The sequence below is a fragment of the Artibeus jamaicensis genome, unplaced genomic scaffold (genome assembly GCF_021234435.1).
Source record: "Artibeus jamaicensis isolate MK-2021 breed Jamaican fruit bat unplaced genomic scaffold, CSHL_Jam_final contig_548, whole genome shotgun sequence".
Taxonomy (NCBI): domain Eukaryota; kingdom Metazoa; phylum Chordata; class Mammalia; order Chiroptera; family Phyllostomidae; genus Artibeus; species Artibeus jamaicensis.
Window position 1 is genome coordinate 19547842 of NW_026521883.1, and position 27882 is coordinate 19575723.

Consider the following 27882-nt stretch of genomic DNA (forward strand, 5'->3'; position numbering starts at 1 on the left):
TTGTTCCTCCGGAGCTTCCCTGCCCTGGATGTTTCTCCTCATCCCTTCTGCTTGCCTTCTACCATTGGTAAGTGCTTCCCTGCTTGAGTCTAAGGCATTTTAGATTCACGAGGAGGTTACTGCAGCCTGTATTAGTTTCCTGTTGCTACCGTACCCATTTCCACAGAGTAGCTCAAAGCTACATTAGTTTATTCTGTTGCAGATCTGGAGGGCAGAAGTCTGAAATGGGCCGGCAGGGCTGCATGCCTTCCTTCCCTTACCTTTTCTGGCTTCTAGAGACCGTCTGCGTATCTTGGCTTGGGGACCCACATCACCCCAACCTCCTTTCTGTCATCACATCTCCCCCTTTGACTTTGATCCCACCTCCTGTCAGGACCCTGTGGTTACATTTGGCCCACCTGCATAATCCAAGATCATTCTTCCGTTGCAGGAGCCTTATTTTACTCCTGTCTGCGAATTCCCTTTTGCCATGTAAGATCACACATTCACAGGGACCAGGGACTAGGATGCGGACCTCTTTGGAGGGCCTATCACACAGCTCTTGGAACTAGAGACATCCCCTGCTTCAGCCTTTCTGTCCTCAGGCCCCAAACGTTTCTTCTCCCAACCACCCGGTCCTTTTCTCTGTCAGCAAGGCCGGAACCAGGGGGTCTCCCACAGGTCCTGCAGCTGCTCTAAGGGGAGGACGGGGAGGAGGCGGCAGGGGTCAGCTCCTCGTCCAGCTCCTCTCACCATGCCGGGTTCACATCTGAGATTTATATTAAAAAGGGAAAAAGTAAACTCGTGTGTGTTAGAGAGAGAGAGAAAAGGTGTCAGTACTGGGGGTGGGAAGCAAAGGGCAGACCAGGATGTGTAAGGTGATCTCTTTGATCAGGAGATGCTGGTGTGTGCAGGAAGTCTGTGGGGTGAGTGAGAAACTCATCTCCAGGGAGGGGAGTGGGGACATGGAGATACTCTTCACTTTAAAAATTGATTTGATTTTATTTTAGAGAGAGGGGAAGGGAGGGCCAAACAGAGGGTACGAAACATCAGATGTGTGAGAGATACATCAGCTGGTTGCCTCTCGAACACCCCCAGCTAGGGACCTGACCTGCAACCCAGGCATGTGCCCTGACTGGGAATAGAACTCTTGACCTTCTGGTTCGCAGGCTGGCACTCAATCCACTGAGCCACACCGGCCAGGGCACTTTCCCTTTATACCCATCTGTGAATATACTGCTTTTACAATAAAAAATGAGCACTGGGATGGGAGTCGGGATCGAGAACAGAAGGAGAGTATTCGTGTATATAGAGTCCTTAACCTGAAATTAAACTGAGGAATGATCTAGAAGACAGGCTGCATGTGTAGGCAGGGTGGGGAAGGTGCAGGGTCCATTTCAGTCCACTGGGTGGCAGCCCCCTGAGGCCGGGTGGGGCATCACTCGGACCCCCCACTTCCCCTGGGGGGAGGAGCGCGAACACTGTCTAGGAAGCGGCGCAAAGGAGATATGTGTAATTTCTGTAAGTACAAACCCAGAGGAAATTTGGGCAAACCACAAGATATACCATCAGATGCTGTTCATTTTTCCATCTGTTCTAACTTTAGCTTTATGAAAGGTTCTATTCTCAAGGCCTTGTTAACCTAAAAATAAAAAGGCCTTTCAAAGAGAGAGGCAACAAGCATTTATTTGAGATCAATACGAACAGCTACTTGGGAAGCTCTGATCCAGGCAGCAGCTCACATAACATTTTGATTAGGAGGCAGAGGAACGGGGTGTTTCTGAGAACAGGAAGGGGACAGTGACATCAGCAGGAGGGGGACCTTGTCATTGATGCAGATGATAGAACGCTGTGATCTTCATTCTAGACAGTTTTAATTTTCAGTCCGGTTGTCAGCAGTCCAGGAGTCACAGTAGCCACTTGTCATCTTTGCAAACAGTTCTTTGGGGGCACAGTGTCGCTTTAGGCTCCGTCCACAGGTCACTTGGCCCTGCTTTGACATTCGGAGGTTTGGTTTGGGACACAAGACATGCAAAGCAGGTCCTCTGGGATGGCAGCCGCAACCTGTGAAAGTGGCTTCATTGGCTTGTTAAAGTTGAGAGGTTGGTCAGTTTTCCAACAGACTTCATGGCTGGAGCTTTGGATGATTCTGATTTTACGGTGTAGAGAGAATTCTGGGAAAACCGAATTTCTGGGTTAGTTTGAAGCAGATGTGTTGATTCACTTTTTCCATGTGAATGGAAATAAGGAGATACGCTGCGTGTACTGAGTGTGTAGAAGTGAGTTTTCCTTGCAGAGGAAACTGTACTCTTCCCAGCTGTTCTTCACTGTACCGCCTGCAGCCGTCCAAGAGGCAGAAAGCAAACCTCCTTTCATTTCCTCTCCCTCCCTTTCTTTCTGCATTCTGGTGCACACAAGCCGGCCAGCGCAGTGTCTCTAAAACACATGGTAGTAAACGAATGCCCTGTAGCAAATTTAGAAATATGAAAGCAAGCCACCCATACCTGTACCGCCCAGGGGTAGCCACCTTTAATATTTTCATGTGTTTCATAGCTTATGTTTTTATATTCGTGTGTACATTTATCCACATGCTTGGGACTGTACTGGGGACAGAGTGGGAGTCCAGTTTTAACTGAACACAATGGATTGATGAGCCCCCATGTGAGGTACGGCTCTTTCTAACGTCAGCATTAAGTAAATTTGTGTGTGTGTGTGTGTGTGTGTGTGTGTGTGTGTAGTTAGAGAGCGAGAGAAAAGGTGTCAGCATGGGGGCTGGGAAGCAGAGTGCAGATGGTGTTCTCCACAGTGTCCTGTCTTACATGCTGCACCAGAGTTTAACCCTTCCGGCTTTCCAGTAGGGAATTCAGGGTGGGATTTTACTTTATTTAATTTAATTTTTTATTTGAGTGTGGTGAATGCATTGGTTTTAAGGGAATCCAAAAACCTGTGACAGACACAGGGAGGTAACAGGAGTGGAGATATTTTCTGTCCATCCTGGGGTCAGAGGGTTCATGTGCACCCCATCCTATTCGATCAGAATGAGCTTTTGAAAATCAATTTTGTGTGATTTTTCTTTCCTGGATTCTTTTGATCTACCAAATAAGGACCGTCCAAAGACTATATATTGGTAGAAAATTTAGAAAGTGATTCAAGATCGTTTTTATAATAGTTCTCTTTCCCTACTTCAGACAGCTCGTTTGTCTTTGATCCATTCAGTATTTATAATCAGTTTCATAACGCTCATTTCCAGGGAGATGTTGGAGCTCGTCCCTGCCCAGGCCGTCGTTTTTATGGCCTGTGGAGTGACAGGAAGGCCCATTGTGTGTTTTCACCCGATGACAACTCACAAGGCGTGAAATCTTGTGTACTGACCTGCCTACTACACACTGTCCTTTAAAGTCGTGTGTGCACAGATTATAAAAGAAATAGCAAAACTACTCCCCGAAAGCTGAGAGGAGGCCCTACCTTGATGAAAGATCGATCTTTGCCCGAAACTGGAGTTCTGGGCGATTTCTAAACTCTTTCAGGGAGCAGGGCACAGGCCCAGAGGGGACACTGTTCACCACTAGCTTGTGAGCCGTGCTCTGCCCTCAGGCCCCGTTTTCCTCCAGCAAGCGGTGCAGCTCGCTTGCTGTATGGACACTGGGGGCCAGTGGGCGAGGGGCACAGTGAACAGAGAGCTGGGACTCTGAGCCCAGCATTTTTCGCCGACCATTCACCAGCTCAGCTCAGCTCCATCTTCTGTAACGAGCTTCTGGTAAGATTTTGTAGTGAGAGGGAGTAGGAGAGGACGAGGGAGGGGACCTTCTACATCTCAAACCTGGAAGTCGCTGCCCCACCCAACTGCCAGGCCCCAGCAGGCGGAATCAGCCCCGTACCTATGGTCCCTGCCCAGGGACGGTGCACATTGCTTGTTGAGTCAGTCTCTTCTGCCTGGAGCTTTCCATCACTCTCTTGGTCAGCTGGTGGCTGAGCCAGGAGCAGCGCGGGTTTCTTGACTCCTGGATTCGAATCCCTAACTGACCCATCGAGAAGTGTGGGGGCTCCAAGCTTGGGGTGTCTCGTGGACTGAGAAGCCATTGTCACTGCCTCACCGAATTCTTGATTGTCTAAAGAATTCCAGCCACCTGCCCAGAGCTTACCCTCCTGTGGGGTGTTATCTGTTCTTAGGGGTCAGAGTGCATGTGCGTTGGGTCTTAGCATCTCCAAGACTGTTTCCTCTTCTGTAGAAATAGGGAGGAAGCCTCTGTCCTCAGGCTGTGTGTAAGTGTCTCAGCCCAGCACCGGTCACCCAGGAGACAGGAAGTGCATGGTGGGTGATGACAACATGTGTGGAAAGCCTTTAAAAATGTGCTTGCCCTTTGACTCAGCGATGCCACAGATTGGAGTTTGTCTAAGGACCGAAGCTGGACAGGGCCCTGCTGGCAGCCCGGAGCCCAGGGCCAGCCAGCAGGGCGTGTTTGGGTTCTGACGCCTCCATGAGGTAGATGTTGTGCAGTTATTTACAATGACCGATAACCACAGTTGACAGGAAAAGATATCTACAAATGTATCAGGTGAGAAAACAGGTCCCCCAAATTATACGTGGAGTGTCATCTGCTTACACATGTATGCACATGTACACACACACAGAAAAATCGGGAAGCATACGCCATATCTTGCTATGTATAATGCACTCCCGTGCTTGATACACACCCACATTTTTGGCCCAGACTTTCAGGGAAAACATCTTTTGTTTTAACTTTTAACTCAATTTTCTTTCTTTCTTTTTTTCTTCCTTCCTCCCTTCCTCCCTTCCTTTCTTTCTTATAGATTATCAGGTTTTGTATTATAAAGCAATTTTAGTGCTTATTTTCTAACATATTATGGTACAATAAGTTTTATGTAACAAATAATTATGAAACACAAGAACAGATACAAAATATTTTAGGTACTACCTATGAATAATATGCGTCCTTATTTTTCCCTCAGAAATTTAGGCAAAAAAGTGCACATTATGGACAGCAAAATACGGTACACATATCAGATGTTAAGAGTGGTTGGGCTAAGCAGAGTTGTAACTGATCATATGTTTCTATTTTCTGATTATTTTCATTGGGCATGCACTTCTATAATTATATTTACATCAGAAGAAATCAAGAAAAAACCTGCCTATCACCTCTTTTCTCTCTCCCCTCCCCTCCTACCGTAAACACTGTCTCTCATTTTCCTGACTCTTCCATTGAAAAGCTCTCTCTCCTCCCTGTTACGTTCCTTCTGATTTTCTCATTCCCGGCCCCGAGCCCCCAACTCGATAGTTCTGATTCCTAGCCTGGCAGATAATCTGCTTTCCCAGTTAAAACTCAGAACACCCCCACGAATTAGGTCTTTCTCTTCCATTTAGCCAAAAAAAAAAAAAATCACCACTTACAAATTATCCTAAAAAGCAGCTTCAGGCAAGATTCATTAATGGATGTTATAACCAGGGTGTTCAAGTTTGAGGAGTAAGAGGGTATTTATGTGGTCTCAGAGTCCATCCCCACAAAATACGTTTTCATTATGACAGGCAAAATGGTAACTCTGTCGTGGAGAACCTGGCAGATGCCACCTTAGCCAGGTGATGCCGGCAGGTTCCTCCTGACGGGTCACACTGACGGGAACTAACCGTCAGCTGGTCGTGCTCCTGCCAGACACACGCCACCCAGACCTAACCCTGAGGAAGCGTCTGCCGGGCCCAGACCAGGGCACGGAATAGCCGGGGACTAGAGACACATGGAAACTGAGCGCCACACAGGATCTCGGGGTTTCTTTTGCTATAATGACGTTGTTGGGGCAGTAGAGAGGATCTCAGTGACATCTGTAGATTAGACGGGGTTATGTTTCAGTGTGAATTTTCTGACTGCGGTAATTGTACTGTGGTTATGTAAGAGTTCCTTGTTTTTAGGAAGTACATCCTGGAGTGTTTGAGGAAAGGGAAGGAGGGGTTTCCCTAGAAGGGGTGGTGGGCACAGGGCTTTAACCACAGAGTCTGTACGTTTTCAGTAAACCCACAGGTGCGCTGGTTGGTGGTTTGCTCATTCATTCTCTTCTGCAGCATGTGAATGGATCATCTTCTGTGCCCCAGGCCTGTGCTAGACATACGGGGATCAGTTAGGGGTCACAGTGCCTGCCCTAGAGCAGCGTGTGTGCACACTGTGGCACCTGCCGGGACAGTTTTCGTGAAGTCACTTGTCCTTGTGACTAAAAAGTGACAGATAGAAGAACCAGAAGCTCCAGCTCTGCTCCTGGTTAGCGGTATGAACTAGCATGAGCCAGATCCCCCCTGGGAGCCCCCATCTCCTCGCCTGGGAAGTGGGGTAGCACTTGCGTTGCTGCCACACTGCCCGCCGTGCAGAGCTGTGGCCCTTCGACCGGAGAATTCCATACGGTGCTTCACCAACACAGCTGGTCTTGTGGTTAGTCCCTCAACATGCCTGGATGGCAGTGGTTTGAAAAACAGAGAGAATGACAGCGTGGTCTCTACCCTCTGCTGAGCCTAAAGAGAGAGCGTTGCAAGGGCCCGGTAGCAACCAGAGACCCGAGCTGCACTGCAGGGAAAGCCCAGGGTCCCCTGTGCTGGCATTTGGCCCAGAGCCCGGCCCTGGGTGACAGACTGACTGCGGCCCTGTCCTTCTAGTGCACCAGGTGGCGGAGCGGGTGGAGGCCCTGGGGCAGTTTGTCATGAAGACCAGAAGGACCCTCAAAGGCCACGGGAACAAAGTTCTCTGCATGGACTGGTGCAAAGATAAGAGGAGGATGGTGAGCTCGTCACAGGTACGTCGCACCTGTCGCGTGAGGACCAGCAGCTCTCCAGTTTCATAGCTTAAAGGGGACAAGAGCTGTCCTTTCCGAAAGCCCCTTTCCGCTCTTTATGGCTCTGCTCACCCTGCAAAGGACCTGAGTTTAGCATGGCCGAGAATTCCCTTTTATGCTGAGGGCTTCGCTAATGTGGGCAGATTTGGAATTGGTAATACTGAAACATTGTGAAGTCTGATTGACACACCATTTAAAATCATTTCTTCCTGAGCATATTTCATGCTCTCCTTTGTGAATGAGATCAACTTTAAAACAGTGGGGTTTTTTTCCCCAAATTGAGGGCAGAAGTGGTTGAGAAGCCCCCACAGCTTCTTTCATTTTAAGAGTTTAGCCATTTTTAGCCCTTAAAGAACAAATTTAAGATAAATATTTTGTGAAGTCTAATTTTTCATTCATTTTACACAGTTGACATAGTTTATTTTACATCTTATGGGTTAGTTACCTATTGCTGCATGACAGATTGCCCCCAGATTTAGGATGCCATGTGGTTTCTGAGAGTCAGGAGTCCTGAGAAGCCTCGCTGGGTGGTTCTGGCTCAAGGTCTGTCACGAGGCCAAGGTCAAGATGTTGGCCCAGACTATCATGTGACAGCTCGACTTAGGCAGAGATGCACCCCTCTGAGGGCGCACCCACACGGCTGGGGGCTGGGGGCTGGGGGTAGCTCTGCACCAAGCAGACCTTTGCTCAGGGCTGCTCTGGACACAGTAGCTGCCTCCCCCAGAGCAGCTGATCTAAGAGAGGGGGATGGTAGCAGAAGCCGTGCTCCTGTGGCCAGGACTTCTGTGACCTGGCCTCCCAGGTGACGGTCCATCACTGCCCTGTATTCCATTGGTCACATGACCATCCCTGGCGTGATGAGGGAGGAGCCCATACAAGGGTGTGGGGATCAGGAGACTGGGGTACCTGGGGACCCTCTTGGAGCCCGGCAACCACCGCTTAGTATTTCTATGTTTATATTGATGTTACATGCATTGAACACACAACTATAAACTGGAGTCATGTGTTTTTATAGCTGGTTTGGGCTTGCCTTCACACCTGCCTTCATCCCAGCTTTTTCAGAAGACAATTTGGGTTTTTTTAAGTTAACTTTTAAATATAAAAACTGTACATCCGCAGCTCTAATATCTGTGTCAGTGGCGTGTTTGATAGGACAACTGTTATTAATATCCTGCATGAGCTACAAATCTAGAATGCCATGTAGCACTGGCTTTTTTTATGTTCGTAAAACAGTTTTCACTTTGGTATTTTACCACATTGAAGAAACGCTGGAAAAGAGAGCACAGAAAAGGTGTTACTCCCACCACCCATCACAGTCATTATTTTTATTTTCGAGCGTGTCTTTCTAGACGGTTTTTTAAATGCTCATTTTTACAGAGTGGTTATTGAGATGTACATGTCGCTGCCTAGCCTTTTAGACATGTTTATCCTTAAAAGCGCAATATGTGTTGGACTTCTGTCACTCATGTGCACTCTGGTTAGGGAGGGAGAGAAGGGAGGAGGGTGACTAGCTCCATCCCTCCCCTCTCGGCTGCAGAGAGGGCGGGGCGTGGGCAGGAGCTGGAGGCCCGGAGGCTCTGGCGCAGCCTTGGAGTGACTCAGAGCAGCCCTTCTCCCTCAGCGGCAGGAGATTAATCAGCCCCACGACAGCGGGTTAGGGTCAGACTCCCCAGGTCCCTGAGCTCCTGCTGTATAAACTGTGCTCACAGAGGGGACATGTTCAGTGTTATCAGACTGATTTTAGCCTCTTTGGTGCCCTTTTCTCTCTGGGTGCACAGTGGGTGGGCCATGAGGACAGGCAGGCAGTGCCGTGGAGGAAGCCACCCAAGTGGCTCCTGGGGAGGCTGTGCGCTGAGTCAGCTCGCACGCCTGGCAAGCGGGGGCTTCAGGCCTGGAGGAGCCCATGAGCTTGTTAGCTCACCCCCTGCATCGTGTTTGGGAGTTTAGCAAGAGAAATTTGGCCAGAAGAACCAGTGTACTTAGGAATGTTGCAAGGCCTGAAACTGTCGACTTTGACCTTGTTTCAGGGCCCCTCAGCCACACTCAGCATGACTGTGGAAGTCTTCCATCTGATCATGCGAAGCCAGCAGCTGTGCCATTTTAGATAATCAGACTTTGCTCGTGTTCCTGAGCAGCATTACCCGCCTCCCTGCACCTTTCCTCAGTCACCTCATTCACCAGACTTGGCTCCAAATGGCTTGAGTGATTTATAGAAAATCGAGCCGGCCCCAGAGGCTGCAGGGTCACCATCTCTGAGGATGCCTGGGGGACCCGTGTGCTGAAGGAAGGCAGCTCAGCCATCCTCTGCCACTGTCACCCAGACCCTGGGGCCCAGGGACCCGCACACCACGTCTGCACGAGTGACTGTGTTGCAGAGTCCAGAGCTCCTGGATTTCTCTCTGGTGGGTTTGCATTACAACGAGATGACTGTGGGCTGCCGCAGTGGTCACAGTGAAAGCGGGCTTGCTGACACCTCCTGAACGGTCCACTCTTTTCCCTCCAGGACGGGAAGGTGATCGTGTGGGATTCCTTCACAACTAACAAGGTAAGGCTTCGTCCCCAGCGCCCCGAGACACCTCAAAACCCCAGCCCCGTCCTCACTTCCTCTGGGGGAGCATGCCTGGAAATGAAAACCCCACAAGAGCCCATCTGTGGTAAGACAGCCCTGCAGCCCAGACAGGAGCATCAGAGCCACCACAGAACGGACTAAGACAGGGAAGGGCATGGCCTGGAGAACCGGTCACGTTCACACAGGCAGCTGCGTGTATCCTTCCTCTGAGTGATGGTGAGAGGCAGCCATATCCCCAGCTTTCGTTCCCCCGGCTTTGCCCAGACTCCAGAGTGCTGTGGACGTGAGCAAACGGGGTGAAGCCGAGGCTGCAGGGGGTTAACCCGCACCGCTGGGGACGCCGTGGAGTCTGAGCCCCTTGCAGCCCTGGCCTGAGCATGCACAGCTCCAAGTTAGACCTAAATTTAGACTCTTGACTGAGGAGAAAAACTGAAATGTCTGTGTAGATGTGTTCATGCCTACATCATGTTGGCGTTTACAATAATGGGTATTGTGTATTAAATACGGATTCCAATATTTACCTAGAAAGAAAGTCTCCTTTTCATGATACTAAAAAGGAGACCTGGCCCTGACCAGTGTGGCTCAGGTGGTTGGAGCATCGTCCTGTAACCGAAGGGTTTGTGGGTTCGATCCCGGGTCCAGATGTGAATGGGAGGCAACGAATTGATTTGTCTCTCTCACGTCAGTGCTTCTCTCTCTCCCTTCCTGTCTCCCTTCCTCTCACTCTAAAAAGCAACGAGGAAATGTCCTTGGATGAGGATAAAATAATAAAAAAAAAGACCTCTATCTGTCACAAATTGAGCAGTGTCAGTATCTGCTTCCCCGAATGCGCTGAGTAGATGTCATGGCAGGCAGCTGTGGCTCGGCCTGATCAAGCGAGGCCACAGAACCTCCTTGTATGGGAGCAAGTCCCTAATGGTCAGGCCCCCGGGCAGTGATAAAAGTGACAACTAACTGTTTGCAAAGAGTTTTATTATACATCGCCTTCCTCCCCGGAAGACTCTGCCTCACCCAGTGCTCCTAAGCAATGGTTTATGCCTTAATGTGGCCTAGAGCACACGCTGCCTGATTTCCAGGGACCCCTGGAGTCGCCACGAGTGGGCCCTGGCAGGGAACATAGCCATCACTTGTGAGGAAAGGGGCCTGGACGCCCTGTGCTGAGAGAGTGGCCGGCCCACCTCATTCACTGGAGGACAGTAGGTTATTCTTGGCCTTAGAAAGACTGTGAATGACAACGGAATTTTGACAGGCAGTTGCGGGCCCCTATTTCCCCACAAAAACACAGAGAGACAGAATCCTACCAGGAAGGACCAGTGGCACTTGAATGTGTCCTGTGCAGATCTAGCCCCATTCCCTCCCTTTACAGATGGAGAGGGAGACTGAGTGAGTACGATGGCTGGTTTGCGGGGTTGCACTTCTTGTTGGTGTTGGAACCAAAGTGTTGGGTGGTGGCTTTGTTGTTTGCTTATCTGCACGCAGCAGGATGTGGGTGACTCGACCACCACCTGGAAGCCAGGGACTGTTGGGCCTGGTTCTCTATGCCTCCATTTTACAGGCTCTCTCTCATCCCAGAGCAGAACTCAAGCTCACCCTCCTTGCCCCCATCCATGCCTTCCCAGGACTGGTTCTGGGACCCATAGTGGACAGAGGCTCTGTACACGCACAAGTAAACAAACTGATAACCTGCATGTAAAATGTCATTCAAGAATATATTTTGAAAATAGGGGGAATCAGAGTAGATAAGGCGATGTATATATCGAAACTGAAATTTTGATGAACCTTTCAAATAGAAGGAGCCCCAGTATTTGTTCAGAAGAACAAGGGGCGGGAGAGGGGGTATAACATTAAGAAAGAAGTAAAACATTAAGGATTTTTTTGCGAGTCGAGATTTTAAACTTTTAGAATAAATAATAAACCATTAGGTTGACCATATGGGGCCGAGTGAGTCTTCTCGAAGGTCTCAAGCTAATTGTCACCCACCCCACTGCCTTTGAAGCTGTAATGTGATTCAGTAAGATCGCCAGCGACTCTGTTTAAGTTGCATGTTAAGATGTTCGCGCAGAAGCCACCCTCTTTTATCCTGTGAACGGTCCGTCCTGTGTTTCAGGAGCACGCGGTCACCATGCCCTGCACGTGGGTGATGGCGTGTGCCTACGCCCCATCGGGATGCGCCATCGCGTGTGGGTAAGCACAGCCCGCAGTGGCTTTTCTAGATTCCCCGTGAGCCACAGACACCGTTGCACAGGCAGGAACATGCAAGCAAACCAGAACGTGCGATTGTGTCGTTGGCTTGTTAAGCTGTGCGTTACATTCCTCTCTGAACTTTGTTAAAGAAAAAAGGCACAAAAATCACTTCATAATTATTTTCATTACAGACCAACAGTAGCATAAGCTTTAAACCTATTCCCCTCACTCTCAAATGCTGGTGGTGAGGACTGTAAATTGGTGCAAACATTTTGGAAAGCATGTTGGTAATCATGTTGTGTATCAAAAACTTTGAAAAATTTGTAACCTTCGATCTAGTGATTTCACACCTAAGAATCCTGGAGTCACAGCCAGCATTACCCCATCCCAGCCACAGTGTGTGACTCTGAGGACGCATGCATATAGGTGCTCTGTTGCCCTGTCTCAGCATCTGACACTTCTTTCTCTCCATGCTAGTGGCTTAGATAATAAGTGTTCCGTGTACCCACTGACATTCGACAAAAATGAAAACATGGCTGCCAAAAAGAAGTCTGTTGCTATGCACACCAACTACCTGTCGGCCTGCAGCTTCACCAACTCAGACATGCAGGTACTTGAGGGGCCCTCCCGGGGGGTCAGCCTGCTAGAGGGCAGGGTACCTGGTGGATCACTCAGGGAGAACAGAAGAAACTTTTCCAGTGTCCTTTTAACAGGAGGGGTGCTCTAGAGGAAGTTCCTATTCCTCTTTGGTTATTGTTATTATTATTCTAAGTAAAATCAGAAATGCTTGAAGTTGGGGCTCTCGGCTATTGATGTAGTTGAGGTAAACCGCATTCCCCACTGAGCATCCTTCTCTACCTGACTGTTGGGGGTGGGTCAGGGGACCTGCCGGGGTGGTGGGCATTCCCATCTCCCAGTCTGAGCCGTGGCTCCAGTGTATGTACGTGTGTGAGACTTCACCAAGCCGCTGAGCTTCACGGTAGCGCACTTTGCACACCTCGCTGAATCTGCTTGACACTCCTGTTTCAACAGATGCAAAAAGAAGAAGCTTTAGAGAGTAGATCTGTGCCCCACGTTAGGTAAACCCCAAGTAAAAACAGTACTTTGATAACACCTGGACTACGTTTTCTTAGTAATTTGGGAAAGCATTCCACAGTTTATTTATCCACGTCTATTCAGCACACCTTCCTGGGTGTCTGCCGCCCACATTGCCGGATGCTCCCTGGCTCTGGGACTGGAAACTCACACAGTCTCTGCCCACGGGGACCTTTGTGGAAACCAGTTGTGACTGCACAGTGGGGGAGGCTGGGAGCTTGGAGCAGGAGGGGTGGTCACAAACTTGGTGGAGTGGTCTGGGCCAGCCTTGGAGGGCGTGGGTGTCGCCAGTGAGGCGTGAGGGGAGCACAGTGGAAAGCAGCTCGAGAAGGGGTCGCCTCGAATGCCCTGCAGGTAGAGGGCAGCCTTGCAGGGGCTGGCTCATATTTGAGTTTGTTTTAAGGAGGAACATCTCTGAGTCAGATTAAGTCCTTCCATGGCCCACTCGGGCTTCAGCTGACTCATGTCAGCAAGAGAGGCTGGCAGCCGGGAGGCCAGGTGACTGGGTCGTTTTTTAATTGCTGACAAGAGGATTGTTCAGACTTGAAGTATAGTGTTTACGCCTGGTATTTGAGGCCAGGAGCCTTGTAGACCTGTACAGCAGGGGGCACTGTGGCCCCAGCTGGCTGCAGTGGCCAGAACCAGGTGCCTTTGAGCCTGAGAAGTAGCCAAAGCAAGAGAGGGTGCTTAGTCTGGAAGAAGGAAGCCACAGAGGGATGCTGGGACCGTGGGTGGTCAGGCATCTGAAGAGTCTCTGGTGGAGACCCATCACCCTCTCTGTGTGGCCACCTGCTGGAGGTGGGCACTAAAGGGGCATCAGTAAGGTAGAAAGTGGATTTTTCCTAACAAGCAGCTAGAAGGAGACAGCTGGAGAATGGAGGGAAGTCCCACTGACGATGCCGGCCACCTCAGCAGGGCACAGGTCTTGGCTCAGAGTCAGACAGCTGAGACCAAATCTGGGCCCACCACGTTCTACCTGGTGCGTCCTAAGCAGGTTTGTATTCTGTGTTTTATTTCTCTCACCTGCAAGTGAGGATGGTGATAAATTCCTCTGTCATAAGGTTTTCTGAGAATTAAATCAGGTGACTCATGTAAATACTTCATACATACAGTCCCTGATAAATTATCAGTAAGTGTTGGCTCTTACTGTTTTATTAATATTAGCAGAAAAATTCAGTTGCACCTGGTTTGGGTACCAATGAACTAATGAACCTTAAGCTTCCTCGCACCTCTGGGAGGGAGGATGAAAAAGAAAGCCTCACGTGGCTGGTGTGAGACGGTGGCAATGAACCTACACGTTCTTCACGCTCCTGAGTAGACAAGTGACACCTCAGACAAGAGTCAGACGTTCTGTTCAGTGCATTTTTTTTCATGAATGTTTGGTCTTTAAAATTTATTTATGAGATTACATTGTAATGAAGATCACAACAGTATTGTTAAAATATTAAAGATTTACTTTTAACTTTTAAAAACTATTCATTAGTTCGCTTCAAGAGTTAGTCTGTGGTAATCATTGAAAGCATCCCAGAAAAGATTGGAGGTTGTTGACCCTTCGCCAGTGTCAGGACAGGAAGGGCGTGGGGCGGGCACTAGTGGGCAGGGGCACTAGTGGGCATGGGCCTGCAGAGCCCGGAGGAACCTGCAGCACATTACAAATCTAAGTACCCAAATTAAGATGTTATCGAAGTCTTGTGTGTTCCTAAGCTACTTTTACCAGCCTTGCTCACCCCGTCCAACGTACACTTGAGGGAAGCTGACACTGCAGGGGCTTTGCAGCCTTGGGAATGCCCCAAATTTGAGAGCCACCCTAGTGGGGACTTGGAGGAGGACCTTGGGGACTAGGCCCAAGAAGCCTGAGAGCTCCAGAACTCACCCAGCTCTTGCTCCAGGGAGAGGCTCCAAAGTGGCCTCAGTCTTCACCGGCTGTGAAGAGGTCCTAGGCCTCTCCAGGCTTCCCAGCGAGAAACCCGTGTGGAGACAGTGCAGCTGGTGGATGCAAGGCTAGTGGGGGAGCAGGGTCCCCGCTTTATAATGTGTTCCCTCCCTGCAGAGGAAAGAAGAGTCTTTGTAAGTGCTAGGAGTGGCATGCAAGAGAGAAGGGAGAGACTAGGCAGGAGGGAGAGGGATCGGGGGCTTGGGGGGGGAGAGGACCACCAGCACATGGAAATTGGAAGTGCGGCAGTCAGTGGGTGCATTGCATGCTAGCCGTCCTTAAGACCGGATTCCTGTTTTCTTTTCTCAGCCATCAGTAATTATCAGCCACTGAGGGCTGTCTGTTGTGGGCACTTAACATTGCCAGAGCCACTTCCTGTACTGTTTTATCACCTCATCCAGGCCCTGGGAGCAGCCGGAAGGTGGGGCGCAGGGAGGTTCTGCCATGGCCCGCGGTTCCCTCCATGGCTTCCTATGACCAGGCTGGCTCCCAGATGCTGCAGCGCAGGCAGCTGGGTCTCTGAGCCCATCAACCCTGGGTCCCCGGTGCCTCCCCCACAACCCCACGGGGTACACCTAGCCGGAGGCCAGGCCTCACACACACGGGCTTGGCCCTGTGCCTGTCCCAGGCTCCCCAGTGTTCCTCCCCTGGTGTGGGCTGGTCTTTACTTGAAAGCTATAGAGGCTGCCGAGGAATAACTGCACTGACCTGACAGATTCTCCAAAAATATATCCTTGCTCTTACCATTCTGCTGGGAAGCTTCCATAGCTTGTTTTTGTCTACAGGCTACGGTCTTCACCCTGCACAGGCCGGCCTTTCACTCAGTGCAGATGCAGGCGGTCACTCGCAGGGCCCTCCCTCATTCCCCGGCCAGCTCTCGCTCACCCTCTGAGACCAGCTCAGATGTTGCTGCCCCTCCCCTGGGCCTGCCTGTATTGCATCACCTCTCACACTCTGTCCTAGGTGTCATTGTCTTATCTACAAGACCATCAGAAAAACTTGCCATTCAACAACACTTAGATCTACTGCAGTGGGGGAGAGAACTCCAACTTGAGAATCTCTAGAGTGTCCCAAAGTGGAGAAATCAGGGAAGGATACTTGGAGGGTTTCAGGGACTTGGCTGGATGATTTTAAGGTGGATCCGTCACTGTGGGAAACTGGTTGATGACATAATAGCTTTGGATTGGTGAGCCCAGCAAGGCAAGGGTCTTATAGCCAGTCTTGATGAGCAAGCTGTTAGTCTTGATAAGTTGTTTAGCTGATTGACAGGCTCACTTTGCAGGAGCAGGTATCTCCTAGAGCAAGCTGGTAGGTTATTTTTACTTAGCTGCAGTATTGTTTAGCATAGGACAAGAAAAGTATGCCTGGTCCTGGAACTGATTAACATGGGGACGTGGGAGTAGGTTAGTTTCGGTTTTTACTGCCAGTCCTGTTAAACTGAGTGAGCCCAGGAGAGTAGAGACCAAGATCCAATTTTTCTGCTAATCCTAATGCCCAGCAGAGCACCTAGACGCCATTGGCACACAGCAGGTGCTCCTGGCACTGTACGCACATGCGTGTGTGCATGCGTGCGGATCAGCGCATGTCTGTGGCCCTGGGGAGCCTCTGGGCAGCTCCCTGGTCTGGGAAGAAACAGCAATAGGAGAATGTGGCCAACAAAATGCTGCCTCAACCCTTGCTGCCCCAGATGGAGTCCAGTGGTCGGCATTGGCACCACCTGGGAGTTCATGAGAACTACAGAATCTCAGGACTCACCCCAACTCCAAATTAGCCAGCAGCTGGGTGACGGGGGTGCTCAGTCACGTCTGAGAAGCACTTCAGGCCTCTGGCCTGCACAGCGGTGGGTGCAGCTCTGCTCAGCAGAGGCTCCCCGAGCACGTCCGGTGGGCCAGACAGGTGCAGGCCCTGCGGGCGCAGCAGGGAAACCTCGCAGATTTCATACCCTGGAGGAGGACAGGACAGAAACACAGCTGAGCATCGGGCCATCGGACATGGACTTCTTGCTCAGTATGGGAGAAACACTAATGCACCTGGACCCAGATGCAGTGAGGCGTGTGCCTGTATGTTTGAGGAGCCTTCTTTTCCCTGACGGACTTGCCCTGACAGAAGTGAGGTCATGACAACAGTGTCCTTTCCTGTGGCAGATCCTGACGGCCAGCGGCGATGGGACATGTGCCCTGTGGGACGTGGAGAGCGGGCAGCTGCTGCAGAGCTTCCATGGGCACGGGGCCGACGTGCTCTGCTTGGACCTGGCCCCCTCGGAAACAGGGAACACCTTCGTGTCTGGGGTAAAGGCTTGAGGAAAACGTTGAGGGTCCTTCGTCCACCAGGGGGGCCTGTGAGAGCCATTGGTGGCACTTCCTGGGACTGGATGGGACACATCCCTTCAGAAGGGGTTGCAGGGGCTCCTCAGCTCCCTGCTGCTGCCCAGCTCCCACAGCCACGGTGGTGCTCGGAGGGTGGTGACAGCACTGGGCTGTGAGGGCCTCCCATTCTGCCCCTGACCTGTGATGCCACATCATAGTCTTCAACCATGACGACAGGATTGCTCTGTGGGAACTTACCAAAATGCTCCTAGAACGATGAGAGTATAACATGAGGTTCTCATTTTTATGAATCTCCAGGCTTTACAGGTCTTGAGCTGGAAGCCTAGGGAGGCAACTGCCCAGGCAACCAGCTAACTGCTGGCAGGCCCATGCCTGAGCTCCCACTTAGCCAATTCCCAGCCCGGCATGCTGCTGAGGTGCAGATGGCCCCGGGGCACCTACAGCACCCCCTGTGCCCTGGGCTGCCCCAGACACCTGAGGAAAAGCTGGGAGGTCCCACCCAGCAGCCACTGTCTGCCTGCCCTCCCCTCTGGGCTTAGAGAGGCAGAGATAAAAAGGTAGGAGGAAGGAAAAGGGGAAATGAAGAGATGGCAGTGCCCATGGGAAGGTAAGAAGTAGGCTCCGGAGAGTTTGTAGCTACTCAGAAAGCCGCCAAAGAAGAGAACACAGTACCGGAGGAAGCTGCATCTGTCCCTCGTTCCCCTCCCACTCTGGCCTTCTGAGGACTCAGTAGTTGAGGAAAGCAGCCTTAAGTAAAGCTAGTTTCCGAATAGCATGTTGTCAGCCCTTTACTAGTGGGACATAAACCGTTTATGTCACATGACTGGAACTCATGCCTGTCTGTAGACAGTCCCTACAGCGCCCATGACTCTGGGTAACTTTGCATTTGTAGGGATGTGACAAGAAAGCCATGGTGTGGGACATGCGCTCCGGCCAGTGTGTGCAGGCCTTTGAGACACATGAATCTGACATCAACAGTGTCCGGTGAGTGAGCAGGATGTTCTCACTGCTTCTCTGCTCTCTGGTGCCCCCGGGCATGGCGTTTTCCTGAGCCTAGGGACCGCCTCCAGGCTCAGTTTACTTGGCAGAGCAAGGCCTCCCCAGCAACAAGGGCTGATCTGCAGTGGGACAGAATGGCCCTCCAGATCTCTTGGAGAATTTTAGTATGGTTGTGCTAGGGGCAAAGATACCACCCTCCCTATCGAGTCAGTATTCCTCATTCATTCATTCAACAAATGTGTATTGAGTACTGATATGCTAGACATCATTCCAGGAACTGGAAATACAGTCGTGAACAGGATGACAGGGTCTCTGCTTTCCTGTAGGAGACAAGATAGCACACAAAGAAACGAATGTACCATTTAACTTAAGAAACTGCTAAGTGCTATGGAAAACAGTAAAACAAGGAGATCTAATGGGATGGGTCATTCCTTAGATCAGTCAGACCTCTCTGAGAAGATGATATTTAATTTGAGGCCAGGATGATACAGGAGCCAGGCTTGCTAAGAGCTGGGGAAGGTGAGGTGTGAAGTAACCTAACAAAAGGCAACATTGTTGAGTCCGGAGGAGAGAGGTGGCTAATGTGAGCTATGAGGCTGTCCAGGAAGTATCCAGCCATGCGCTATTAAAAAACATTTCTTGAAGAAAATATAAGAAACAGTGTACAGAGAACAGTGACGTCTCAGTCCCCTTTGAAGTAGGCCCCTTGAGACCTCACACAGTTCTCCCAGTGTCTCTTCCACTGTTTTGAACAGTGGAAGCAGAATTCTTTCTTGGAACCACCATCAGCTGCCCAGTCATATTTTCCTGAATCTCATCAATGGACAGAAGTCTCTTCCTTTCTAACGTGATTTAGTTCTGGGAAAAGCCAGAAGTTTCAGGGTGCTAAATCTGGGCTATAGGAGGGCAGAGTCACCTGGGTGATTTGATGTTTCACCAAAAAACTCTGCATGAGACATGATGCATGAACAGGCGTGTGGTCGTGATGAAGCTGCCAGTCACCAGCTGCCCATAGCTGCGGCCATTTTTGTTGTATTACATCTCTCAACTGACAAAGAACCTTGAGGTAGTACTCCTTGTTAATTGTTTGGCCTGGAGGGACATACTCATGATAGACAACACCTTCCCAATCAAAAAACACAGTTCACATGGTCTTGATCTTGGCTGCGACTTTGCCACACCTTATTCAGGCATGGAGGACTAGGCAACTTCCATTGGGACGACTGGGCCTTCATTTCCAGCTCACAGCCACGGACCCACGACTCATCTCTGGTGATGACCTTCTTGAGGAAATCTGGTTCACTGGTAGCAGTTTGAATCGAGTTATTAGCAATTGCAGCACAATGTTCTTTCTGCTCTGGTAGCAGAAGCTGTGGAACAAACTTTGCCACAACACATTTCATGCCAAGATCCTGCATCAAAATCTCAGACACAGTAGTTTGGAATCCCCAGATGAGCTTCTGGTTCTCTCACTGTCAGTTGCTGATCTTCATTGATTGCAGCCTGTATGCATTCCACATTCTCAGGTGGTCTCTTGTTGCAGGCCTTCCAGAATGTGGGTCACTCTCAACAGATTCTCAACCATCTTTGTGACATCTTTATTGGTACTGCACTTACTGTGTCATCCATGAAAGCCTTCTGAATCATCCAGATAGTTTCTGCAGGGGAATGGTCAAGCTTAACACAAAATTTGATGCAGATTTGTTGCTCTACTTGCTCAGTCATTTTGAATGTGATGGCCACACATGCTCACTCAACAGCACCTACTGTACCCATTGACTAGTACAGTGAAGTTGTCATTGTTCACGCATGTGCATTCCAGTTCACTCTCCTTGGCCATCAGGTTATCGATGTCGTGCACACTGTTATTGTTATATTAACAATGGCTGGACTTTTTCCAGGCAGAGCTTGTATGTTTCACCTGTAAAGGATCACTCTGGCTGCTGGGAGGAGAAGAGGTTGTCGGGGGAGCGAGAATGGGAGTGTGGCAGCCAGGTAGAAGGTAGTTGCATTAGCTCAAGAAAGGACGGCTAGAGCTAAAGAAAACATAGTAGAGGCAGAAATGTCTAGAATTGGGAATGTTCTGAGATCTTACCTATCCTACAAGCTGCAAGTTAGGTTGCCACAATTTCATGGATGCTGGTAGAAGACACGAGTCTCCTTGGGTTAGAGATGAAGGACAGTTTACGACTCGTAGCTGTGGCAGTAGCCAGAGTATCAGCATTTTTATGCTGGTTCCCTGAGTCCCAGTTCCACAGGGTGACGTGAAAAGGGACAAATGACATGCAGGCTCTATGAACTGGATCCCAAGACAGAGGTCAGGACTTGACATAGAAATTTGGAAGATGGCACTGTCCAGACAGTATGTATGTAAAGTATAATCACCCAAGAATCTTCATTATGCTTAGTGGGCAATACTAGACTCATTCCCCTTAAAAATAAGAAGAAAAGAAGAAGACTTAATTACTTTAGTAGTAGAAATGTTAGTAAGAACTGTCCAGCTCCCTGCGCTCAAAGAGGATATAAAGTGAAAGGAGAAAGACTATTGCTTTTTGCAAATGTCCAGCAATTACCCCGAAAACCAAGGGAAATTAACTCAGAATTTACTACAGATAGTAAATGAAGTTACTAAGGTACAAGATAGAATATCCACAGAACTAAGTCAAATCCTTATGTTTTCATGAAATAGTTAAAAATGCACATTCTCTCCCCTCTGCTTTGCCTCTGCCCTGGACCCTCTTCCTCTAACGGCTGTCTTCCACCCGGTCTCAACAAGAGAATGACTGTGACAGAAATAATCGTCGTTTGCTGAATGCTTTCTGTTTGGTACTATGCCCCATCCTTCGCACATACTGTCTTGTGTCATTTTGACAACAGGGAATGTGCATTGTCACCCTCACTTTTCAGATGAGGACACTGAGACTGGGCAAGGTGAAGTCACTTGCCACAAGAACCCCATGCAGTGCGTGGCCAGTGCAGAGATCTGCATGTGGCTCTGTGTCTGCGACTCCAGTGACTGTGTGTATGGCCACTTGCTCATCCCTGAGCTCTGAGCCAAGTCCTGGGAATGAGGCATGTGGTCGAGGAAAACTGCGATACAGGGACCTGCCCTGTGCTCCATGTCTGGTGGAGATACCCATCTTATCTCATTTACTCCCCGCCAACACTCTGCAAGGCCAGTGTCACTGTCCCCTATTTACCGGGGAGAAACCAGAGGCCTGTGGGTCTGCCAGATGAGCTTCTCTTCCTGGCCTGTGTGACAAGTGGTCCTTATGACGCTAGAAGTGGAGATTCTGCTTCCGAGGGCCTGGCCCAGGCTCTGATGGGCATCCGGGAGTGGGGCACCGCCCTGAATAAAGTGCTTTCTCCCCGAACTTCCTCTCTGCAGGTACTACCCAAGCGGAGATGCCTTCGCCTCAGGGTCTGATGACGCTACGGTATGTTTCTGAGTTACCGGGACCTTTTCCTGTTTGAAAGAGATATGCTCACTTCAGATTATTTTTTAAAATACCTTTTTTCAGATCGCAAAAATAATGTGTATTCAATGAAAAAAATTGGGGGAAAGATTGAATTATCTTAATCTCCCTACCCAAGGAAAATCAAAATTGCATGAATTTCTGTCCCTTTTCTTTTAAAAAAGTGCATTGTAATTTGGTTTTTTTTCCCACTTAGTAATAGATTGTGAACGTTTTTCCATGCCAATAAATGTTTTTCTACATCATATTGTCTTAATGATGGAGAAGTTTCCCATGGTGTAGACATGCCATCGCTTACTTTTTACTAGTCTTCAAGTTTGGGACATTGAGGGTTTCAAGGTTTTATGTTTTATTTTTTCTGTTAAAAACACTGCTATACATAAATATTTTTGGAACCTCTCATTGTTTACTTAGAATTAATTCTCAGAAATGAACTAGTTTTAAGGCCTTTGATACTAATTGAAAACTTTTGTTGACTGATTTTTTAAGAGAATAAGAAGTACCTTCTTGTACTCTGAAGATACCAAATAAGTATTAAATAAGGTTCTCATTCTGACTTACAACTGTGAAAGAAATTACAAAGAAATAGATTGAGAGTTTGATAATAATGAAAATTTAAAACTTCTCTATGTCAGAAAATGTATAACAAGATATAGCATATACATGTTGAAAAAATCCTTGCTGTGTGCATGACAGACCAAGTTGAAAGCCTTAAGAATGAATGGGGCTGTGTAATCAATAAGATAAATATTATAATTAAAAATATATATAATGCAGACCATTTACAAAGCAGTACATCCAAAATGGCAGATAAACTCAAAATGTTTTCAAAGTGATCTCTAATCCAAGAAATGCAAGTTTCAGTGGTCAGATGCTCCATTGCCAGAGAAATGCTCAGTGGCCCAGATGGTGGGGGGAAGGGGCCCAGGGCAAGCCTGAACCAGGACCCTTGGTACCAGCCTTCTAGAAAGCAGTGTTGTGGTATGGCATGAGAACTTCCAGAATATCTCTGTCCTATGACCTGGACATGCTATTTCTTGGAATTCTACTCTAAAGATTTCTTTTCCTTAGCTGTTGTAAGGAAAATATCAAGGATTTTTACATAAGAATAATTACCATGGTAGAGACAGAAATGTCTAGAATTTTATTACAAAAGAGAAAAATTAGACACAAGCAAAACACTTAACAGAGGATGGCTAAATAGATTCTGCAGTATCTATGTGAAGAATATTCAACAAGCATGTTAATCCTGGGGGGTGGTTAAGATTATTTAATGATATGAGAAAATTACACATAAAATAGAAGTAAGACTGAAGGACATAGATATTAGACAATACCTCTAGGATTTGGGACAACTTTCATTTTCTTTTTTATGCATTTCTTTTTCTGAATTTGCTACAATTAACATGTATCCTTCATCAGAAAAAAATGGGTTTCATTCTATATTTGAAACCCATCTTCTGTAAAAGAAAGAAATCTGTATTTGCTGTTTCTTTAAATCTCCACTGATCCATGGAGATTAATAGAAATTGGGATTGAGGGAGAAAATACTAGGAGAGAAAAGCAAAGGGGTAGTTCCCTTACCTCTCCAACCACACAAGCCATTGGCTCCGGCGGGGGCTCTGTGGTCTTCGCCTCACCAAACTGCGGCCAGAAGTGCGTGCTTCTCTGTTGTTTGCCCCCCCCCAGTGTCGCCTCTACGACCTCCGGGCAGACAGGGAGGTGGCCATCTATTCCAAAGAGAGTATCATATTTGGAGCATCCAGCGTGGACTTCTCCCTCAGTGGTAAGATTTTATTTCAGAAACTTTCCCAAGACTGTGAAACAGGACCTAAGTGAAACCCAGCTCCCTGTCAAGCGGCCCCTCAGCCCAAGTTCCTGTGGGCCGGTATGCTAAGTGGTCTACTTCTGTGCCAGATTTTCCCCACTGGGCTCCTTGACACCACCCCCCCCCCTTCACCCTGCCCTCAGCGGCTTCGCTCAGCCCGGTTCACTTCAGGGGAAATGAAGGCTGTGCCCGTTAATACTGTTCTTCAGGTATTGAGGGATGGATTAATGCTGACGCATTTCCTCCCCAGCCTTCCATTCTCTTCTTCATCCCCAAAAAGGACTTTTTTCAGAGGTGGGAGGAGTGAAGCCATGGTCCCTTTCTCAGTACCCTAAGCTCATGGCACCTCTGCCCTCCCAGCTGGAGAGGCTGCTAGTGAACATTAAGCAGCGTTGGTACGCTAGGTCACTGGACCACTCAGTGTCCCCAGACACCACCCCCCACTCTGCATCTGAGCCTGTGTGCGTGCACGCTGCTCCTCCTGCCTGAAACGTCTTTTCTCCTTTCTCTGCATGGCAAACTCCTATTCAGCCCTCAAGAACCAACTCAAATGTCGCTTTCTCTACAGTGCCCTCCTTGATCCTTCCCCTGTGATAGCACGTATCACACAACTGAGCACTTCCACTATAGCCCTTACCACATGGCGCTACAATGATTTATCTGTCTACCTGCCACTACCACCCTCCACAGGGGGGAGCAACTGTGCTCTCTCCTCTCTGAATCTCCAGGGTAGAGCACAGTACCTGACACAGAGTGGGCACTAAGTCACTGGTTATTAAATGAATGAACAAAGAATGAATGAATGAATGAGCAGTCCAGCAGGTGAGTGTCATGAAAAGAAAAGCAGGAAGGAAGGAACTGGTTTAATAACCGTCATACCATCATACCCTGCCTCCAGGTCGCCTGCTGTTTGCTGGATACAACGATTATACCATCAATGTCTGGGATGTTCTCAAGGGGTCTCGAGTCTCCATCCTGTTTGGACATGAAAACCGTGTCAGTACTCTCCGAGTTTCCCCTGATGGGACTGCTTTTTGCTCAGGGTCCTGGGATCACACCCTACGGGTAAGAGAGGAGTTCTCCTACTTTACTGTGTGTGTGAGAAGAGGAGTGACTGGCCTTGCTGAAAACAGAAGTCAGAGGGAGCCAGGATGGGTCCAGACAGCCACCTGGAGCTCTAATCTGAGCTCTGCTCACAGCCACAGAAGGAACGAGTGGCCTGGTAGGTAGTTCCCCATTCACTCAGGTGTTCGAGCATAGATTACACAACTATGTATCAGCATGTAGTTGAGGGAATAGTTGGGCTAGGTGATCCAAAAGGTTCCTTTTGACCCTAAAAGTCTGACTCTTCTGAGTCTAGCCTTTGACAAACCACAGATTGCCAGTCTCGCCTCCTAGAAGTGCAGGGTCCTTCTGTGGCCACAGACCCCTGGGAGGCCCCTGAAGTCCCTGAAGTTGTATGCCAGATTGTATGTGCGCCTTTTTCTGGGAAGTGCCTCCTCATGGCCTTTTTTTTTTTTTAGATTCTCAAAAAGATCGTGGCTTTGTTGGCTCCCCAGAAATACTACTAAAGTTGCCTGTTTGTAAAGCAGAGCTTACCTCAGTGTGGAAGTCCCCCAACTGGATGGTCTTAGTATCTTAGAAGGGGAGAACAAAGGCAGATATTTGAATTTTAGGGGTTTAAGGCAGGTCTTCTGATGGAGGGACTTAACGAGGCTTGGACAGATGTGTGGCATGAGAGTTTAAGACTGCTGGACACAAGCGGGGGGAGGGGGTTTTGAAGGTGGTCTTGAAAATGAGTAGTCATTTGATGCTGTGTAATTTTTCTGAGAAGCAGGTCTCTTCTAAAGAGGATACTTGAGTAGTCTGTGTGTGGGATAAAAAAGTAAAATTATTTTTGCTAAGTTCCTAAAACAAGCAATTCGTGACTTCACCTTCCTAGGCAGCAATTGCCTCAATCAGTAAAGTCGAGTTACTGCACCCAGAGAGCACCCATGTGGGTACAGGGGGCAGGTTCAGTTGTCGGTCTGAGAGTCAGTAGGAGGCCACAGATGCCCTTCAGACAGTTAGCTAAGGGAGGGTGGGTGTTAGGCCCAAACAGCACTTTTGAGTTGTTAAGAGTAGAGTGTTTTATTTTCCAAGACATGCACATGCTGTGTTTTGGATGGAGTGCGTGTATGTGTGTATATGTGTGTGTGTAAAGAAACTGATTTTATCCCTTTAAACTCAGGTTTACAAGTTGTTAACCATAAGGGACTAACAGTTATCTGTGTATTTGCAGGTCTGGGCTTGATCATCTCCTCACAATACACACTTAGATACCCGAGGCTAGAATTTGAAATCATCACGTAAATAGAGCCGACTTTTAGAGGATGTGAGAGTTTATCGCACCTCCGCTCCGGAGAGCCACTCCACGGCTGAAAGTTCACCAAACATCTCCAGTGTCACTATTAAAACCGCCACCCCTGGGAAATGCCACTGAGAGCCTTCAGCACCAGGAGAGCACCTTCAAGTACAGTGTTTTTGGTTTGTTTCGTTTTCATTTTGAACACTTTTTAAAACCTATTCATTTTTAAGATTATTCTTAATTATACTACTCTCAACTGATTCTGTTACCCACAGAATTTAGCACTTAATATATTTCGTGTTATTTGCTTGAATTGAATTTGTCTTCAGAGCCCCTTCAAGTCTGGTTTCCCTCCGTGTGCACTGCGACCTCGGGGGCCTCCCCTGGAAGCGCTGAGGCCGGTGGGCTGGGTGAGGAGGACCCTGCTAACCTAGGTCCATTACAGAAGGAAGTTCCATTTTATCCAGATGTAATTCGACAAAGCCACTTTTTTAAACGCGTTTTTATTGTGAAAGTATCTTTTCCAGTCTGCGTCATCCTGTCCTTTTCCAGATGAAAGATTTTCACCTGTGTGAACTGTTAGGCATGAAGCACAGACGGGCCTGAAATGGACGCGGGGAGTTTGGTTTACGAATTACGTGATGATTGACATGAGTGTTGGCACCTGGCCGAGCGTTTTCTTCCGAGGGAAAAGCCGAGTGTCGTTCCTGACACAAAGGCTTCTCAGAGCAACCAGACCCTTTCTGTGTGGGGACACGGGACAGTCAGCTTGTTTAGAGACCTATCAGCAGTGCTAGACGCATCAGGAGGAGCCGTCTCCCCCAGCTGCAGTAGCCCTCATGCATGTCCACTGCACTCATTGCATTGAGGGTAATTGCATATACAAATTAATTGATAGATGTCAAGCAATGATGTTTTTGTGTTATATTGAAAAAATAACATAAAAGATAGCTTGTCTTTATTTGACATTCAGCAGTTCCTTCTAGAAGATACCGAGTGCTTTTATTTATAGGATCCCTTCTTTTCCCTTTTGTTGTTGTTGTTTTGTTTTTAAAGGTATAGAGGCTTATTCTTTGTTTTAGAAAATCCCTTACTCATAAAGATGGCATGCATTACGGAAGAAAAAAGTCACCTCAGGTACCCAAAATCATTCCCGGGTGAGGCGTGGCCCAGGGTCTGCGGCCCTGGCCCTGGGGCGCCCGAGGGCTGCGTGTGCTGAGTCCCCTGGTTCTCTGGTCCGCCCCCAGCCCTGCTGCAGCCTGGCCTTCTCCTGGGGCTAGTTCTGGCTGACAGGCCCAGCCCCAGGTCTGCTGCTCAGAGACCCTTGCGGAGCTGGAACTGGAGCCAGCACAGCCATCGAACAGGCCTGGACCCGGCACTCCTGAAACCTCACGGGGGTGCCAGGACATCCCTCGGAACTACTTGGTTAGGTATCATCATGGGCCAGTCAGTCGAAAATCAGCCAAGCTATCTTTTCCTCAGTTTTTAAAAAATAAACAAAATGGTTATATTCAGTGACTTCTGAGGGTTTTAGTATACAGGAGGCCCTGGCGAGAGGAAGAAATATACAAGGCGCCTGTTTGCCTGTGAGGACCCCAGAGGGACCGTTTCTCAGTCACCTGCCCTTTCCCCCACAGGACCCATTTGGGCCGGGGCTCAGGAAAAGGCCCCACGCCCCTGGTCTCCTGTCACGGCCTCCCCTTCCCTCTCCCACAGGCCCTTTCCAGCCTCTGCAGCAAAGGAAGGCAGGACAAAGGGAGAGTCACCTCCCTTTAGACCGAGGGACAGCAACGTCCAGCTGTGTGTTTGGAGAGGCGGAGCGCATCTTCGGTATGTGCACAAAAAAGGCCACAACTTTTCAGTTAAAAAAGCGACTTTAAGGGCCCTAAGAAAGTATTTTGTAGAATACTTACCCCACGGGCAGTAAGCCACCTCCCTTACAAGTATTTCATCTCACAGTGGGTGTCGTTTAGTATATATGGATGACAACTTGGTTGGGAATACACTATACCATGTGGAGACTCAGAGGTAAACTCCAAGTAATAAATTGTATTTTGCATATCGAAAATAAGGCTGACTGGAGTTTTTCAACCCGTTTTTCCTTTTTTTAAGAGGCCTTGGGGGCAAACCTACCAGATTGATTGTGGTGAAGGGGACAAATGGGTGTGCCCACAGGTGTTGCATAGCCTTGGACACGCCTGGCAGAGCAGAGGGGGGAGCCAGCGGGGTGAGGGGTCGGGCCCTGATGGGTGCTTACGGGAACACCTGCGAACGGAAATCAAGGCAGCTGCTCAGGGCGGGGCGGCGGGCCTCT

At 48.9% G+C, this 27882-nt stretch overlaps 1 protein-coding gene across 3 annotated transcripts in view; it reads left to right on the forward strand.

The window, feature by feature from the left end:
* GNB5 (G protein subunit beta 5) overlaps positions 1 to 27633 on the forward strand; it is a 39797-nt gene extending 12164 nt beyond the window's left edge. For all 3 annotated transcript variants that reach the window (XM_037143047.2, XM_037143049.2, XM_037143048.2), the window contains 10 exons: positions 6635 to 6771; positions 9314 to 9355; positions 11487 to 11563; positions 12041 to 12173; positions 16736 to 16879; positions 17811 to 17902; positions 21306 to 21354; positions 23083 to 23179; positions 24120 to 24286; positions 25503 to 27633. In XM_037143047.2, the coding sequence (XP_036998942.1) occupies positions 6635 to 6771; positions 9314 to 9355; positions 11487 to 11563; positions 12041 to 12173; positions 16736 to 16879; positions 17811 to 17902; positions 21306 to 21354; positions 23083 to 23179; positions 24120 to 24286; positions 25503 to 25514 (950 nt within the window). In that variant the 3' untranslated portion in view covers positions 25515 to 27633. The remainder of the gene's footprint in view (positions 1 to 6634; positions 6772 to 9313; positions 9356 to 11486; positions 11564 to 12040; positions 12174 to 16735; positions 16880 to 17810; positions 17903 to 21305; positions 21355 to 23082; positions 23180 to 24119; positions 24287 to 25502) is intronic.
* Positions 27634 to 27882: the final 249 nt, after the last annotated feature.